Raw genomic sequence first — 16,096 nt, 5'->3', positions numbered from 1 at the left:
CTATAAAAGGAGTGACCTGGGAGTAGCCTGGCAGGCACTGGTTGTAATGCATACTGGATATTGTAGGATTTTCTGCTTTAGAGCAATAGGGAAATATACAATATTTTTAGTTGTCTCTGGCTGTAAGGCACCAATTTGGAAGGTTACTGCACATGTCTACTACAAAGGTGACTTAGTTTTAAAAAATGGCCCCCTTTTCCAGTGGCGGAAATTAACTCTACTGGTATTTATCCACTCCCTTCTCCACTCAAATACAATGGAGGTGAATGGTGGTGTATCATCATTTCCGCCAGATACCAAGAAAGCTTCTGGTCCAGTTTTTGGTTTCTAATGTCTGACTCCAGCTCCTTCTGAATGGCCTCCTTTCCACAAATACAAATTACTTTCTTTCAGCTGTGTAGCCAAGCTTTAAGAAACCAATTTTCTTCATAATTCTGTCAAGGTACGATGCTGGGAAAGACAACTACATTGACCTGATGGAGCTGAAGCTGATGATGGAGAAGCTTGGTGCTCCACAGACACACATCGGCTTGAAGAACATGATCAAGGAGGTGGACGAGGACCTTGACAATAAACTCAGCTTCAGAGAGGTGAATTGAGAAAGCCAGATTACAATTAGTCAGAGGATGTGATATTCCTTCTTTTATATACTTTTCTCTGTTCTTTCTGTCCTCTTCAGTTCCTACTGATTTTCAGGAAGGCAGCAGCAGGAGAGCTGTCAGAGGACAGCGGCCTCAGTGTCCTCGCTCGCCTCTCTGAAATCGATGTCTCAACAGAGGGGGTCAAAGGAGCCAAGACCTTCTTTGAAGCCAAAGTAAGTTGACTCCAAACTTGACAACAAACACAGAAAACATTTCATTACAGTCAATACACTGGCACAATTGTTTTAGGAAAGAAAAAGAGTATACTACACACATGCACACAAAATTAAACATGCATGCAGTCAGTTACTTCTAGGTGAAGCATCAGGTTCTGTGTTACAAAATCTCTGCCACAGCTGATGCAGTCCAGTCTTAATTTTGTCTACAAAAACTATGAAACTTTGATGACAACCATTTTTCCACGATGAAAACAAGGGTAACAGAATGTCAACAAAGGCTGCTAAGTGAAAGCGGCACTATAGCAGAACAGAAGCGGCTACAGTGCTCCATCAGTATTTACACAGGATGCATTCAGGCCCAATACTGACCATAGGTAATCCTGTTTTGGCATCCACCGCCAATTCACAGTCACTGTAGTCACAGGTAAAACAACAACAAAAGAAAATAGACGTAATGCCTAAAAATGTACTTTGGGTTGCTGTTAGAAATGTGAAAAAATGTGATTTGCTACGTGGCATGTGTGGACAGATGTATTAATCAAAATAGAAGCGTATTTAAACACCGCCTGTGTAGACAAGCCTTAAAACTAAATAAAAAGTAACATTTAAAAAAACTGCAATGAAATGTATTACAATTTTCATCAACAAATAAAACCTAAATGATAATGAGGAAGACAGATGAATAGACAAATTAATTCATTACTGTTTTGATGCAAAGTCCTTTTTAATGAGCTACATGCATGTGCGGAATCACACATTGTATGTTGCTGGTTAATAAAATGTTATTCAGTTCTCATGCTTCTTCAGAAGTTGATTTAGCTACACAACCTGTTGTGCTAAGAAGCAACATCTTAGATTTTAGTAATGTTAAGTTTCTGCCAGTAATGGTAGCTAATGTTAGCAGGTCATGATTTCTATATGGACTAATTTCATCCACAATCCCACTGAAAATTAAACAAGAAGTGTCTACAACTTTCATTCGCATACAAATATTTGCTGTGTGTTGAAAACCAATGAACATACAGACAAAAAAATTCAAGCAATTTTGAACTGTGTAAAAATGAAACTGATTAGAACATATGACATGCCTAACTGACACGTGTGACTCTGAAGGAAACTAACTTTGATGGAAGTGGAGAAGGGTGATTGTAACGCAGGGCAGGTCAACACACAACAGCACAGACTAGTTTTTAAACAGCTGCTCATCTGATCAACTTCAAACTTTGCAGGTGTATTCCTTAGGAAAGTGAAGTTTTTTGGATGAGCGGTTCCCGGGAAAGCTTCAAACACTGCTTTTCTAAATGTTACTTGATGTGAAGGCAAAGGTGGAACTACACTACACGGGCAATTCCGACAGCACTGGACTCAGAGTGGATGGCCTTCTGCCTCAATTGACTGGGTTGAGAGGAGAGAATTGGGGGAGAGAGGAGAAAGAGTGGGGAGTGGGGGAGAGATAAGAGAGAGAGATCAGGAACAGATGTATATACTGTTGTATTCAAGCATTGTCAGAGTGGTTGTTATAATGATAACAGTGATATGTATACGTGTAATGATGTTATCAATAATAACAGCAGCAATGATGGATTAATAATAATAATAATTAATAATGATGATGATAATGAGTGTTGAGTAGTATTGGCAGATCCAGATCCTGCAGCTACGGAGTCAGAGATACCTGCAGAATGAGGACAGGGAAGAAGAGAACAGAAAGGAAAAGCACAAACTATAGAAAAGAGATGACACAAAGTTAATGACATGCAGTAGTTTAATATAAATGCATGGAGAGAGAGAGAGAGAGAGAGGGAGGGAGGGAGGGAGGGAGAGAGAGAAAAGAGAGAGGTGTGTCAGGGGAGTTCCCCCAGCAGCCTTGGCCTATAGCAGCATAACTAAGGGATGGTTCAGAGCTCACCTGAACCAGCCCTAACTATAACATTCATCAAAGAGGAAAGTTTTAAGTCTAATCTTAAATGTAGACAGGTTATCTGCCTCCCAAACCCAAACTGGGAGCTGGTTTAATAGGAGAAGAGACTGATAGCCGAAGGCTCTCCCTCCCATTGTTCTCTGGTGATTTTATCAGACAATGTCAACGGTTATAAAATCGGGATTTTAGCAGTGCAGAGCAGCAGCCTGGAAATGGGTTGGAAGTGTCTGCTTATTAACATGTGGTCTTAATGGGCCGCGTTTCAGTCACTCTTTCATACTTATTCCGTTGTCTGACAACAGAAATAGAAAAACAAGTAATTGAGAACAGCTTTATTGGGATTTCGGCTGTATTAAAATACTGTATGTGCAAACAGACAGGAAATTACATGTTTTATACTTTATTGTCCGTCAGACCTTGATGATGCTTTATTGTGAAGATTGTCAGTTTTCATTGAATGACATTTCCCTGGCAGTGCAGTCAATTTAAATGTTTTGACATGAAAACATAAACTGTTAAAACTTGAATCCACATCATCAGATCTTTCCCAAATTTCACTTGTTTTAATAAGAGCCCCGGCCTGAAGACATCTACCGGCCAATATTGAATCACAGTAATAGTGCTACCTACTGACAGCAGGAAGTAAGCCTTGTATGAAAGTCGTCATTGTATTTACATAACGGTTTCATGAGCTTGTCTACACTTGATATACAACATCTTAATACATGTTTGGTCCATGTTCTCTAGCACAACATTCTGGACACAGGAAATAATATAAAATGTGCAAAACATCATGTCTGCAGCCACACACTTCCACGCAGGAAATAGCATCTTTAGGTGAAACGTCAATCTGTTTCACCTACATGCACAAAATACGGTAGATACATGGAACATCCAAAGACTTACAAAATAGCCGTCTGGAGCCATACCCTAAAGCCAACAGTAAGTCAGCCATTTTGAATTTACTTGTGCAATTTTCGCACAGTTTTTGCCCTTTCCAGGCGATGTGGTTTAACAAACTCCTCCTAGAGAATCTGATCGACTTCAGATTTGGTGAGTGCAGTCTAAAGACCTTTGCGATGCTAAATTGCAAAGCGTTTGAGTTTTCGTTAAATGGCTTGTCCATGGCGGCATGGCGAATTTCGATGTTTCACTATGAAATGGAAAGTTGTTGTAAATCCAATATACATTGTCCAATCTTCCCCAGACTTCACATGTTTGATAACAGTCCTGGCCTGAAGACAACTACATACCAATTTTCAATTACAGTCATATAGCAACCTACTGGAAAATACATTTTTTATACTTTGTTGTGCTCCTCCTACTGGGTTGATGAGATCCACCTCAAATATGGTCAGAAAAGCCTCAAGAACTTCATGATGCTTTTTTGTGAAGATTGTGATTTTTCATTGAACGGTGTTTCACTAGCAGCTCGGCAAATTTCAATGTTTTTACCTTGAAAATAAAAACCGTTGTAACTCGTAGCCAAGTTGTTGTTGAGTGGCTAGGGATCCTTGAATATTCATGAAACCTGGCACACACATCAGAAGTGGCAGAAATTGATATGTGATATGGGTCTCATGATTCGGAGTGGCAAAATGGCTTGATAGCGCCCCCTCCAAAATTTCAACAAAGTATCCCTTGTGGTGCATGTCACTTAGATGTAAAACATCTCATGTAACATCCCAAGCAAGCACCCCAGACATGCACGATGGTGTTAGGGCCCAATGATGCTGCTTTCAGCTTTTTTTTAAGTAGGTTTTTATATATAGCTACTCTTCTGTTTACTTTTGATTTAATTAATTTAAGTGGTCAGGGGGAAGACAGTCTATGGGGTTTTGTTTGGATGTCTGCTCTGATGGAAGTGCACAGACGCGTGTAGGACTGCAACTCTCCTTCCTGTTCAGCCCATGGTTCCTGTGGTGAACCATGGGCTTTTGCTTAGGGCTATGCTTCTTTCGGACAGTCAACCAGCCACCATGGCTTTCCAGTCGATTGGGAGAAGCTGGAGGGAGAGTCGGCTCGGTTTTTCATTTATTACATGTACCATTTTCACTAAAGGAGGCAGAGGAATGACTAAACATAAGACACATTGAGCAGGACAGTGAGAGGGGGAGAGAAAGAAGCCCTCGCTAACTGCTAAAATAAAATAACGTGCTGATCTGTGGGATTAACAAGAAAGTCGTTTGTGTATATATTTAACTGACTCCTGCCAGTGTTAAACCTAATTTACTTGTGTGGACTCCTTTTTAAAAAAATGCCCTTTCCAATATAATTACTTTTTAGTGTTTTGCAGTTTTTTCATTTACGATGTCCAGCTAACACTTAAAACAAGCAAAACAAAAATGTTGCAGAGGGAAAAAACAACAAACACGATCATATCCATGTCTTAATACCAAATGATTAAAAATAAAAATAAAACATTAACCCAGAAGATTTAGTTTAGTTCAAAAACAAGTTTTCCTTTTCTTTAGGTTTTGTGATGCAAGTGTGACAGCTCCCTTATCACATGCTACATAACAATTAAAGATCACTTTCAGTTTAAAAGCTGAAAAGACATTGTTCTTAAAAGACATGATACATTTAAAAGGGTAAACTTTAACCATTTCTCATAACACTGAAAAATGTGTTTAAAGGGCATTTAAGAGGATACACACATCAGAAGTTAATTCCAGCCATTTTCAACCTAGAACAAACTTTGCTATCTTGTAGAATCTGCCAACCAACTCAAACCAAAAGCTTACCAAATGGGCCATTGAGTGAGTTGAGGAGTGAGAGAGTGAGGGAGTGAGAGTGAGTGTGAGTGTGACAGATGGCCAAGTTCTGGATTTTTTTTCCAGTAGTGAAAGATTACATATTTGTGTGCTTTAGAAGATCTGACTATCTGTTGCCTCCATACATTGCACTGCTGTTGTAAAAACACCAGCCAACTCAAACAAAAATAAATTCATAGGGTTGTCATTTTTCATTTGATATTCTGTTCAAACATGGTAAGATCGACTTAAAATATTGGATCTGTAACTGTGTTTCAATTCCAAGTTGGAGTGCAGTTACATTTACTATCCGACTTAAGATTAGAGAGCCTTCTATGCCAACAGGTGTTCAAATTAGATTTTTAAAGGAGAGATGTGCTGATTTTCAATTTTATCTCAATCTATCTGCATACAGTGTGAAAAACACCTAGAGTTGTTGCTGATGTTCTGTGTCTCTGGGGTACTGTACACGTTAAATTTCATTGCAGGTGCGGTAAGAACAACAGATTTTAAACAGCTGCACGGTGCAGCGCCCCAGAGATTTCAGTGCTTGCAATAAGTTTCAGAGCAATGATTGGACCTTAATGAATATTGATGTTTTCCACACAAGTATGGAAGAAAAATTCTGTGTGAAACAAGACATCCGAATTACCCATGAGTTTCAGTCATGTTTATAACGATGATATTAAACCTCCGTTGCCGTGATGAGTCATTCAGACATTTCGTCCGATTGTACTCCTTGACAGTATGATCTCCACCAGGTTTCTTGGTCAGAGCAGATTCAACCGACTGTGAAAGGACAGAGTGGAAGACAAACCGATATGATCAAAAAATTAAAAAATCTTGACAGTAAAACAGTTGACAGTAAATACACCTAAAATAGTAATAAATAACCAAAATGTGGGCAATCCCCAAAGGAAGCTGTTACAACAAACACATTTTCCACATCTACTTACATGTTTGGCATCTGCCTTCTTTTATCTGCCTTCTGCTGTTTTCTGGAAGGGCTGTTATCCTCATACAGGATGACTGTATTATCAGAGCTGCAAGCTAAAAGTTTCAGGATGACTGTATCATCAAAGACGCAGGCTTAAAGTTCCAGCACTGCATTGATTACGATGTCAAGCAGTGGACTGCAAACAAAGTTATCCCCTGGGAACAGCTGGACAAAGTTGTTCCCTGGGAACCTAAATTTAGTTCAGGAGAGAGAGGGAGGAGAGACAAAATAAACAAATAAACATTTACCATTTGTTGGCTTTTAAGAACCTAAAAGTGTTACTGGGTCTTAGTCAACATTCCATGGACTATGCTGAAAGAAATGGGAATCAAAAGAGAGCAAGTTTACGGTTGTCAAATCTAGTGGTAAATACATCACTGCTGTGCTGCTGTGCTACTTCCTCAAAGACGTCTGCATCCACTTCAGTTCCTGTCTCATCATAAACTCTGATGCCTTCGCTGACAGGTGGGATGGAAAACTTCATTCAAAAACACAAGCAAGGGGTCATTCTATATGAAATGCTCAAGATTAACAAAGGGTATACCCCTGGCGCCCTCAGTGATACCTTTTGACCATGCCATTAATCTGGTCACACTTGTTTGGCCTACCAACTGTCATTAATCAACCACACCGGTTAGTTGAGAAACAAAATTGAAACTAATGCGACCAAGTCGCCCTTGATTGCTGTGACCTCTAGAGATGCGCAAAAGGTAGCTCGCCAGAAAGTGAGAGATGGATATTATTTTCAGTCGATGGAACAATGACATGCATATCCAAAAGTCAAAGCAAATCGCCACACTACCTTTTCCACAATCATTTTGACTTTTATCCTAGGGGCACATTAATAAAATTCATTATGCAACCATTTTGCCTCCATTCATTTTCTGTGGTAGGATCACAGAGCACCAGCAAACCTAGGACCAGCTGACCACCTTCCTCTTAATGGAGTGTGCATGAATGCATAAAGTAATAAATGAATAGCACGATGAATGTATCCAAATGTAAAGGGGTAAAAGTAATGATTTTTCACTAAAAATCTACTCAACTATAAATGGTAAATAGTATGCTGCATCAAAACTACTCTAACAAATACAATTTACTCCAAAAAAGTGAATTGACTTGAGTACATGTAAAGAAGTAAATATAATTAATTATTATCCACCTCTGTGCCTCTCTAGACTCAAAACATAAGGTAATTAAAGATAAGTCTGATGACTTCGCTCTATGCGTGTGTGCGTGTGCATGCGTGTGTGTTTTTTTACACCACATCTATTAACAATGAACATTTTCACCAACACTGGGGGACATCATACTTTTGCTGATGTTGTAATAACTCTGAAAGAAGCCACATACTTTGAGACTGCATATTTTACATGGGGGAGTGACATGGTCATGCAGTGGTTCGCACTGTTGCCTCACAGCAAGACGATTCTGGGTTCAGCCAGGGCGGGAATGGTTATTTGTCTTTTTTTGTCAGCCCTTAGATAGACTGGTGAGCTGTCCAGGGTATACCCTGCCTCTTGGCTGCGATTGGCTCCAGCAACCCTCAAAGGATAAGTGGTATAGCTAATGGATGGATGGAAAGATATTTTGCACTGGGGAGTTTATTGTATAGTAGATATAGTAGATATTTGGATTTCACCTGACAACTTCCAGGAAAAACACTAACAGACATTATCCATATTATAATATAATGTTTATAACAAATGTTTACCTCTGACATGTTTTTTTTGCGTTTCCTTGGACAGTAGTGTAAGCACAGATGCTGTTGGAGATGGGTCTGTCTGGCATCATACATGTTGGTATCATGCCATAATGCTGGCACAGAAAATTACAAAACAAACTTTTCACAAGCTGTAGCCTCTTTTCAAAACAAAAAGGTCCTGTCAACATTGCATTAACCAGTTTCCACATACTACAGTACATACACGAAAGTTTCTCACAGCACAACAGTGCAGCAGAATGTAACAATGATGCAAGAAAAAGTGAGCCACATCCAGCATTTTACTCAAACCCATCAATGGCTCTTTGAGCTAAAATGCTTGATATCAATGACTTATCTCATTCTCAGTACACTTGAGCTAAAATGCTTGATATCAATGACTTATCTCATTCTCAGTACACTAGTGCCAAAATTGAAAGTCTGTGGATGTTATACCACTGTTGTTCAGATGTAATGTTATGGCAGTAAGAATTACTATATTAAACTGGATTGTGTTATCTGACTGAGAAACATAAGTGGCATGATATTTATATAGTGTTTAACGTCATGGCATTAAAGTTCAGTGGAAACACACCAGAATCAGCTGAAACAACACTAACATACCATTAGCCAATTTACATATTGATGCAGACAGCCTAACCGTAACCACTGGAAGTTTCATACTCGCACAGAACTCAATATTGTTACTTCTAAACTCATTCCATGCCAATTCATTGGAATGACAATCCTGAATCAGAGCTAATGTTACTCTGTAACAAATGATGTCCAATGGTGTTTAATGTTGATCTTCCTTCCACAACAGCAACAGAAACATTTTCTTCCTGACTTAATCTAGTTTATCAGGTCCTGTCTTTTCAAAACTGGGAATGTGTTATCTTAGGTAGTGTCTTAGTCTTTCTTCTAGAGCTGCTGGAACAACACAAATATCCCTTTTATAATATGTATGTATAGTTCTCCTATTCTTCATATCTCAAATTCTCTCCATGAGTCAAAGTCCCCATCCATACATGAAGGAATTAAGGAGAGGGTTGATAAATAATAGAAAAGATAGTGATCTGAGTTTCAAGTGTTTCCCAGTTTGTTTCCTGATCTCCAACCATCCAGAAAGTACCATTGTCTCTTCTGTCCAGTAAGCAAGTGGGCGGACGTAAGAGGCCCAGTATTGAATCTTTTTTTTTTCTTTTAAATGAGTAGCCCTCCACTAGTCCTGCTCTTGCAGAGATGGTCTTTTCTAATTCTGCGGGGTTTATAATTCCATATGAAAGAGAGAGTTACCAAGACTAATCTTTTAAAAAAGGTTTTAGTGAGATAGAAGAATTCTATTAATTGTTTTAATTAGCAAAGTAAAATTTGCTTCAAATAAGGAGGTGTACTTAATACTTAATAATAATGTATTTGCTCATACAGTTCCACTTGTTCTGCTCTATTATGCTGTATCTGTTTCTTTTGGAATGACTGAAAAGAGATTATACATCCTCTCCCTTATGCCTTAAATATCACCCACAATAATACTGGGGATATTTCATTATTATCATGGGTCTCAAACAACGGTGCAATTAGTGATTCTAAATACTGACAAAACTTAAGATTTGTAAGGAGTATGGCGGTAGGACTCCAATTTCTATGTATTTGCATCAACTCGTGCAGAGTATAATGTTGTTATGATAATTTGCATTATAGACTTGTGACAGTAGTTTGCCATCGACTACAAAATAATCAATCCCAGTATATACATAATGAACTCGAATACTCTGCCCGTTGGCTGTGAATAGTATATTTGGCCTGTCCCCTTGCCACTGATTTTACAATGAACTTCACTCTTCAAATGTGCTTCCTCCAGGAAAATCACAGTGGCCTCCAGTGGTTAGGTGTGACAGCACTTTACCCCTTTTCACTGGTTTATTATTCCCATTTACCTTCCAGGAGAAAAAGGTTATGATATTCCTAGTCCCCTGTCCTTCTTCGTTATCAGTATCTAGCATCCATATGCTAATTTACTTTGCCTGCCCAGGGTCCTTTAATTCTGTTGTTGAGTAGAAAAGACCATGCAACAATTGTGAAGTGCCACTTATACTATCTGTCAAGGAGGTTCACCACTTTTGTTACTGTAGCAGTCTACCTGCCCTGAGTGCAAAATCAATCATGCAAATTTATAGACTGTCAAGTTTGCTACAAGAGGAGAAATTACACTGGATCTTGTTTACACAGACACAAAACGTGCATACCGAGTATTCTTCTGCCCTCGCTTTGGCCATTCAAACCATATCTATAATGCTAATCCCAGCATACAGACCACACCTTAAATTTCCAGCCACTCCAGAATTGGTCAGATTAAGGTCTGGACAGAGGTGGCTATCTCAGCCCTGCAGGACTGCTTCGAAAGCACTGATTGGAGCCTACATCAGCAAGTGTACTGATGCTGTCACAGTCACTAAGGCTTTGTTCAGACTGCAGGCAAAGGAGATTTGTTTCTCAAATCAGATCTTCAGGACAGACTGTCTGCGCTGTCATTTGCAAGTGATCAGATCAGATTTGTATCCAGACATCACCAACCTGAGTTGCTGAAATAACGACGTAGGCATCGGTAACTACATTGCTACCATCACTCTTGATTTGACGTTATTGTGTATTGCAGTGCGAGTGACTCAAAATCCAGAGCATCCAGACTGAGATGCATCTGTAGAGATCCGATTGGAATCACATTCCAAACCACCTCCAAATTGGCAAATCTGATTTGCAAAAATCACATTTCATATGGTTGTTAGCTGTCCAGACTTTATAAAATCACTCTGGATATGCCAAAAAACAGATTTTGGCTGTCAGTCTGAACAAGACCTAAAACTATCGCCTCAAACCAAACCGAAAGCCTTGGCTGACAACGGATAGTCTGACCCTACCATCTGCAAGCCTCAGTAGAAATCCAGATTCATCAGAAAAGGCTACGTTTTTCTAGTCTTCAACAGTCCTGTTTTGCTGAGCTTGTGCCCACTGCAGCCTCAGAGTTCTGTTCTTGGCTGACTAGCATGGAACCTGATGTGGTCATTTGCTGTTGTCGCCTCAAGGTTCAATGTGTTGTGCATTCTGAGATTTTTTTCTGCTCAGCACAGTTGTAAAGAGTGGTTGTTTGAGTTACCGTAGCCTTTCTGTCAGCTCATTAGTTTTTGGAACTATTCTGAGTAAACTCCAGACTTTTGTGTGTGAAAATCCCAGGAGATCAGCAGTTTCAGAAATACTAAAACCAGCCTGTCTGGCACCAACAATCATGCCACGGTCAAAGGTACTGAGATCACATTTTTCCCCCATTCTGATGTTTGATATGAACATTAACTGAGGCTCCTGACCTGTATCTGCATGATTTTTTGAATTGCACTCCTGCCAGATGATTGGCTGATCGGGTAATTGCATTACATTTAAACTGTTATGTAAAAAAAAAAAAAAAAGGAGAAACATAACAGTTGTCTGAAGTAGCCTATGCATTGTGCAATGTTCCAATGTTTTTGCGTAGTTCCTACACAGCTTACAGAGAAAGGGTGGACCTACCAGCAACATGGTGTAAGACCAACAAACCTTCCCTAAAATATCAATAAGGCAACAGTCTCTTTAAGAACAATCCGGAGATTGTATGATGCACATAAGTCTTGTGTGGACCTGATGATAGCGTCCTGCTACCGCAGAGTTGCACTTGGGGCATCTTCATTCTGTGAGGAATCTTTTTTTAGTCCCCATAAACACCGTGTCTAAAATGACATTTTACGTACAAGAGCCTCTTCTGGATCTGTGAACAGTCTCAGTTCCATTCATTCTCACTTGTAGTAACATCCTTGCCATTGTGAATGCTGCATGTAGTTTGGCCATCGCGGGTGGAAGATCTGAAATTTTTGTCCTTAATACAATAGATTCTTGGAATTTATAGCTTTCTGTATAATTTCTTCAAATACATGGCAATAGTGAATCCTCACGATTAAGTGTGACGCCAGCTCATTGTCCACTGGGTGTTACCGAAGGGCTCTGTATGCATGGCCACTAGTGTTTCTTTCACATTTAACATCTGTGTAGCAAAATCTCTCATCTTTTGTCCATATTTTTGCCCTCTCAGATGTTGTCTTTTCCAATATCCTTCCAAATCCCCATACTTTTCAATATTCTACTTGCCAAAAGAGTTGTTTAACTCTGTTTTTTAGCTCCATTACTGTGGAGGTTCCATTAGCCAACTCTGCCAGCTCCTTAAGAGTTTGATTCTCTGTGTTCATATGGGCCTTCAGTGCAGTAAATGCCGTGTCATTTGCTGCTTTTAATGAAGCAATTTTACCTCTCAGAGAAACAGCCACATCCACAACTTTTTCTTCAGTTTTATTACAGATGTTTGACATAACAATCACTAGCTCTGTAGCTTTGACAGCAGCATTGTCATAAGCACTCTGCGAATTCGCTTCTGCACTGTCCTCCCTCGTCGGCCCCAAGGCTTTAGTCGGGCCTCTTCATTTGTGTCCATCTTGGCAGTCCCTTTTCACTGTTTTTTGTATCACAGTTCTTTGCCCTTTAGCCTTGTGGAATGTATTAAAAAAATATAGTCCATTCCTCTGCTTCACTGAACATCAAATTGGCATTGTGTAAATGTAGTTCTTGATTTAAATTAGGAAATGTCTTATATATTGTGGGACTATGTGTAGTCTTTGATACTCGGTGCAACACACAATGCTGTTGCTACTCACAAGATACAGTTTCCTTACAAACCCTAACTTACCTGTTACCTTTACAGACAGCAGGTCTTTGAAATTCAGTTTTGATTCTCAGCTCTCAGCTGATGAGCTCCACTGTGGCTGCACTCCAGGGGTGGAAAGAGTACTGGAAAATTGTACTCAAATAAAATTACTGTTACTTACAAGAAATATTACTCAAGTAGAAGTAAAATTACTTGTAAAAATGTACTCAGATAAAAGTACAAAGTAACTCAATTAAAATATACACTGATTGGAGGCATAAAGAATGTTATATGGTGATAGTAAGGATATATCATAATTTTGGCGGATGTAGTGTGTGATGCTACTGAGCTGTATTGCATTATACAGAAAGGTGTTACTGTAATTAATACGAACACTTGAACACCACGGCGGGTGTCCATAGACTTGATGTAGCAGTATTAAGCTACATAAATCAAATAGCCTGCCACTTATTATAGAATTAATGGCAGAATAAAGCAGCAGAAAATGCGGAGATTTATAAACAACATAAACTCATAAACGGCACAGACAAAATGCTACATTGCTAGGCAACGCAGTGGTGGTATGATGATCTCCTCTGTACAGTGAGTTACAACAATCAGTTCTATCTCTACAGTCTTGTGCACTGTTAAAGTTTTCTACAATCTGCTTTAAATTCAGCTTCTCTGCCAGTTCATTCTCAATGCAAAATGTAACCAGTCCACTCAGCCTCAACACTGAGCTGAATGAGCTCTGCAGTCACAACAGGGATTATCAAGAACAGCAGAAAAGTGGTGCACAGACCACCTGACCAGCATGCACCTGTTGGTCATACAATATGGCAGGTGTGTTTGATTTGAGACACTTGCCGTGGTCACCAGGTGGTGCATTTAATCAGTGATTAATTAAGGTAGATGCAACCTTTTTTAACTATGCCAATGCAATGCTAATCCTAATCATGGCCACATAATGACACCCTCCATAATTTTATCGTATAGTTAGACCTGGCCCAGGTGCAAATGCACCCCTTACACCCCCTGACCCTCTGGCAATTAATGTAGACATTTAGAACATTTATGTAGACCGGGAGCTGAGAGTGGCTCCTCTCTGAACACGGAGCTTTAGCCTCTAGCGGCCATGGACCATGATGCTGCCGACTCACCAGTCATCTCTGCTGCAGCTTTTGATTTTGCTTTTTTCATTTGTTGCGTTCTCACACGGTTAATCATAACTTCATCATGTGACTTTTGTTTTTACTCTGCAACAATTTTAACTTTAAATGTGATGAAGTAAAATATTTGATTTAAAAAAATGTTTAGGTCAGAGTGAAATTACTGATATGTAAAATAGTCCAAAAAGTACGAGTACACAAAAAACACAACTTTGTTACAGTAACAAAAGTAAATGTACCTTGTTACTTCCACCCCTGCTGCACTACTTTACCTAACCACTGTGTGTTTTCCTGTTGGACAGGTCCAGGCCATCAATGAGTCCAACCGATTTGAGGCAGAGATCCGCCAGGAACAGGAGGCCAAGAAGAAGCAGGCAGAGGAGCAGAAACAGAGACGAGCTGCTTTCAAAGAGCTGCAGTCAGCTTTCAAGTGACCACCTCTCTCTCATCTCAGGACCTTTCACTTTGTGCTGTATTGATGCTGTTACTTTGTCAATAAGTATGGTTGAATGCTCCATGTATGTCAGACAGTGGAAGTCCTGAGTCAGCCACAGGCTCAAAGTTCCATACATTCCGATCACTAGATACATAATGAAAAAATCAGCACTGTCTATGCTTATGCAGATAATAGATAAAGAATCAATGATTCATTTGTATATTTAGCTCTAAAGCTCAGTAACACCCTCAAGTATCAAAAATACAAGTTCAACAAAAGTTTAGTGCAACTATAGCAGGATTCCCAGTAGAGCAGTCTATACTGAGCTAAATAAATTATTCTTACAGTATCTGTCATTAGCCACTGTGTCTGCAACATCAAAGAACCAGTTTCCACCCAAATATCAACTCTGTGGCCCACTGTGCTGGCACAGTGGGCGTGCTGATGCAGAGGGCTCCAGTAAAACATGGTTGAAATTATGATTGAAATTATTACTTTCCAGAGCGGTAAAATCTTACCACATAGTGTAATAAACAGCTGTGCAATGTTTTGGCATCTAATAAACTTTCAAAATAATCCATTTGTTACTCCATTCGGCCTTCCAGACTTGTATTTGATTGTCTCACCTGTACCTGAAACAACACACATTCACGAATACAGCCATTTGTTGTGGGCTATTTTCAGTCTGAACACTAAGCTGCTTCTGTGTGTGGATCTCAAATCTGTAAACTGTGGCTGAAATGACCCAGTGTTTGGTTCCTAGTATTTGCATAGACCGGTGATGAATGCTCATATTAAATCTACAGTGACACTGGAATCATATAATCCATCTATCACACAATGTTCAGTTAGTGTTAAATGTTGAACAAATAGCTGAGCTTCACATTTTTAATTACAGCTCTGTATTTTTGTACAATGGGGTTGGGTGGGTATTGAGTAGATTTTGGTAGTTGTGGTTTGGGAGGGCAGTTGGTGGTGGTCATTCTTGAGCATCATGGGATCTCTGAAGTACAGACAGCTTTGAAATAAGGTTCTTTTAGAAACGTGGGTCTATCTTAAGTTTTGGCCATTATTCCTCTCAGCTCTGTTAACATTTTATTCACCAACTTTTAAGATCTGCGAATGTAGTGACTGTGTTGAGTGCACTCAAACCACGTGAACCATCACATAGTTTGAAATGATCAAAATAAGTCATCTGGGAGTGAAAGTTAAATGTCCACGTGGTCCAGGAACTACTTCCTAGTTCACCTGTGTTCACTTTAGTTTTCATTTTCAGATCAATGGTTTAGTGGTTTGGACTTGCCAGAGCTCAACAATGAAGTTCGTAAAATGTTTCCATACCTGATAGGAATTATAGCCAAACTATGCAAATATGGCCCAGGCTTTTCTTTTTTTAAGAAATGTTCACACTGTATGTGCTCTCACATGGATGAACCTGGAGGTTCAATACAGATAATCACATGTGCCATTATCACAGTTTGATCAGTGCCACTTGGTGTTTAAAAGCTTACACTGCTTTACGTTTTTCACTGTTCTCTCGCTGTAAAATTGTGACTAATGTGAAATCCTTTTTCA

The 16,096-nt window shown here is 39.4% G+C and overlaps 1 protein-coding gene across 1 annotated transcript; it reads left to right on the top strand.

Moving 5' to 3' along the window:
- Window positions 1–421: 421 nt before the first annotated feature.
- On the top strand, window positions 422–15,113 carry LOC120787486 (EF-hand domain-containing protein D2-like). Its single transcript, XM_040123163.1, has 3 exons — window positions 422–590; window positions 680–814; window positions 14,388–15,113. The coding sequence occupies exons 1-3, from the start codon at window positions 477–479 to the stop codon at window positions 14,517–14,519; spliced, it is 381 nt and encodes a 126-aa protein (XP_039979097.1). The 5' UTR covers window positions 422–476; the 3' UTR covers window positions 14,520–15,113.
- Window positions 15,114–16,096: the final 983 nt, after the last annotated feature.

This window comes from Xiphias gladius, unplaced genomic scaffold, assembly GCF_016859285.1.
Source record: "Xiphias gladius isolate SHS-SW01 ecotype Sanya breed wild unplaced genomic scaffold, ASM1685928v1 HiC_scaffold_1479, whole genome shotgun sequence".
Classification (NCBI taxonomy): domain Eukaryota; kingdom Metazoa; phylum Chordata; class Actinopteri; order Istiophoriformes; family Xiphiidae; genus Xiphias; species Xiphias gladius.
Note: the sequence above shows the minus strand (reverse complement) of the source record. Positions and strands in the feature narration are given on the sequence as shown.

Coding starts and splice junctions, on each gene's coding strand:
- LOC120787486 (XM_040123163.1), top strand. CDS start 477: ATGGAGCTGAAGCTGATGATGGAGAAGCTTGGTGCTCCACAGACACAC. Junction 591..679: donor ATAAACTCAGCTTCAGAGAG/GTGAATTGAGAA, acceptor TGTCCTCTTCAG/TTCCTACTGATTTTCAGGAA. Junction 815..14,387: donor AGACCTTCTTTGAAGCCAAA/GTAAGTTGACTC, acceptor CCTGTTGGACAG/GTCCAGGCCATCAATGAGTC.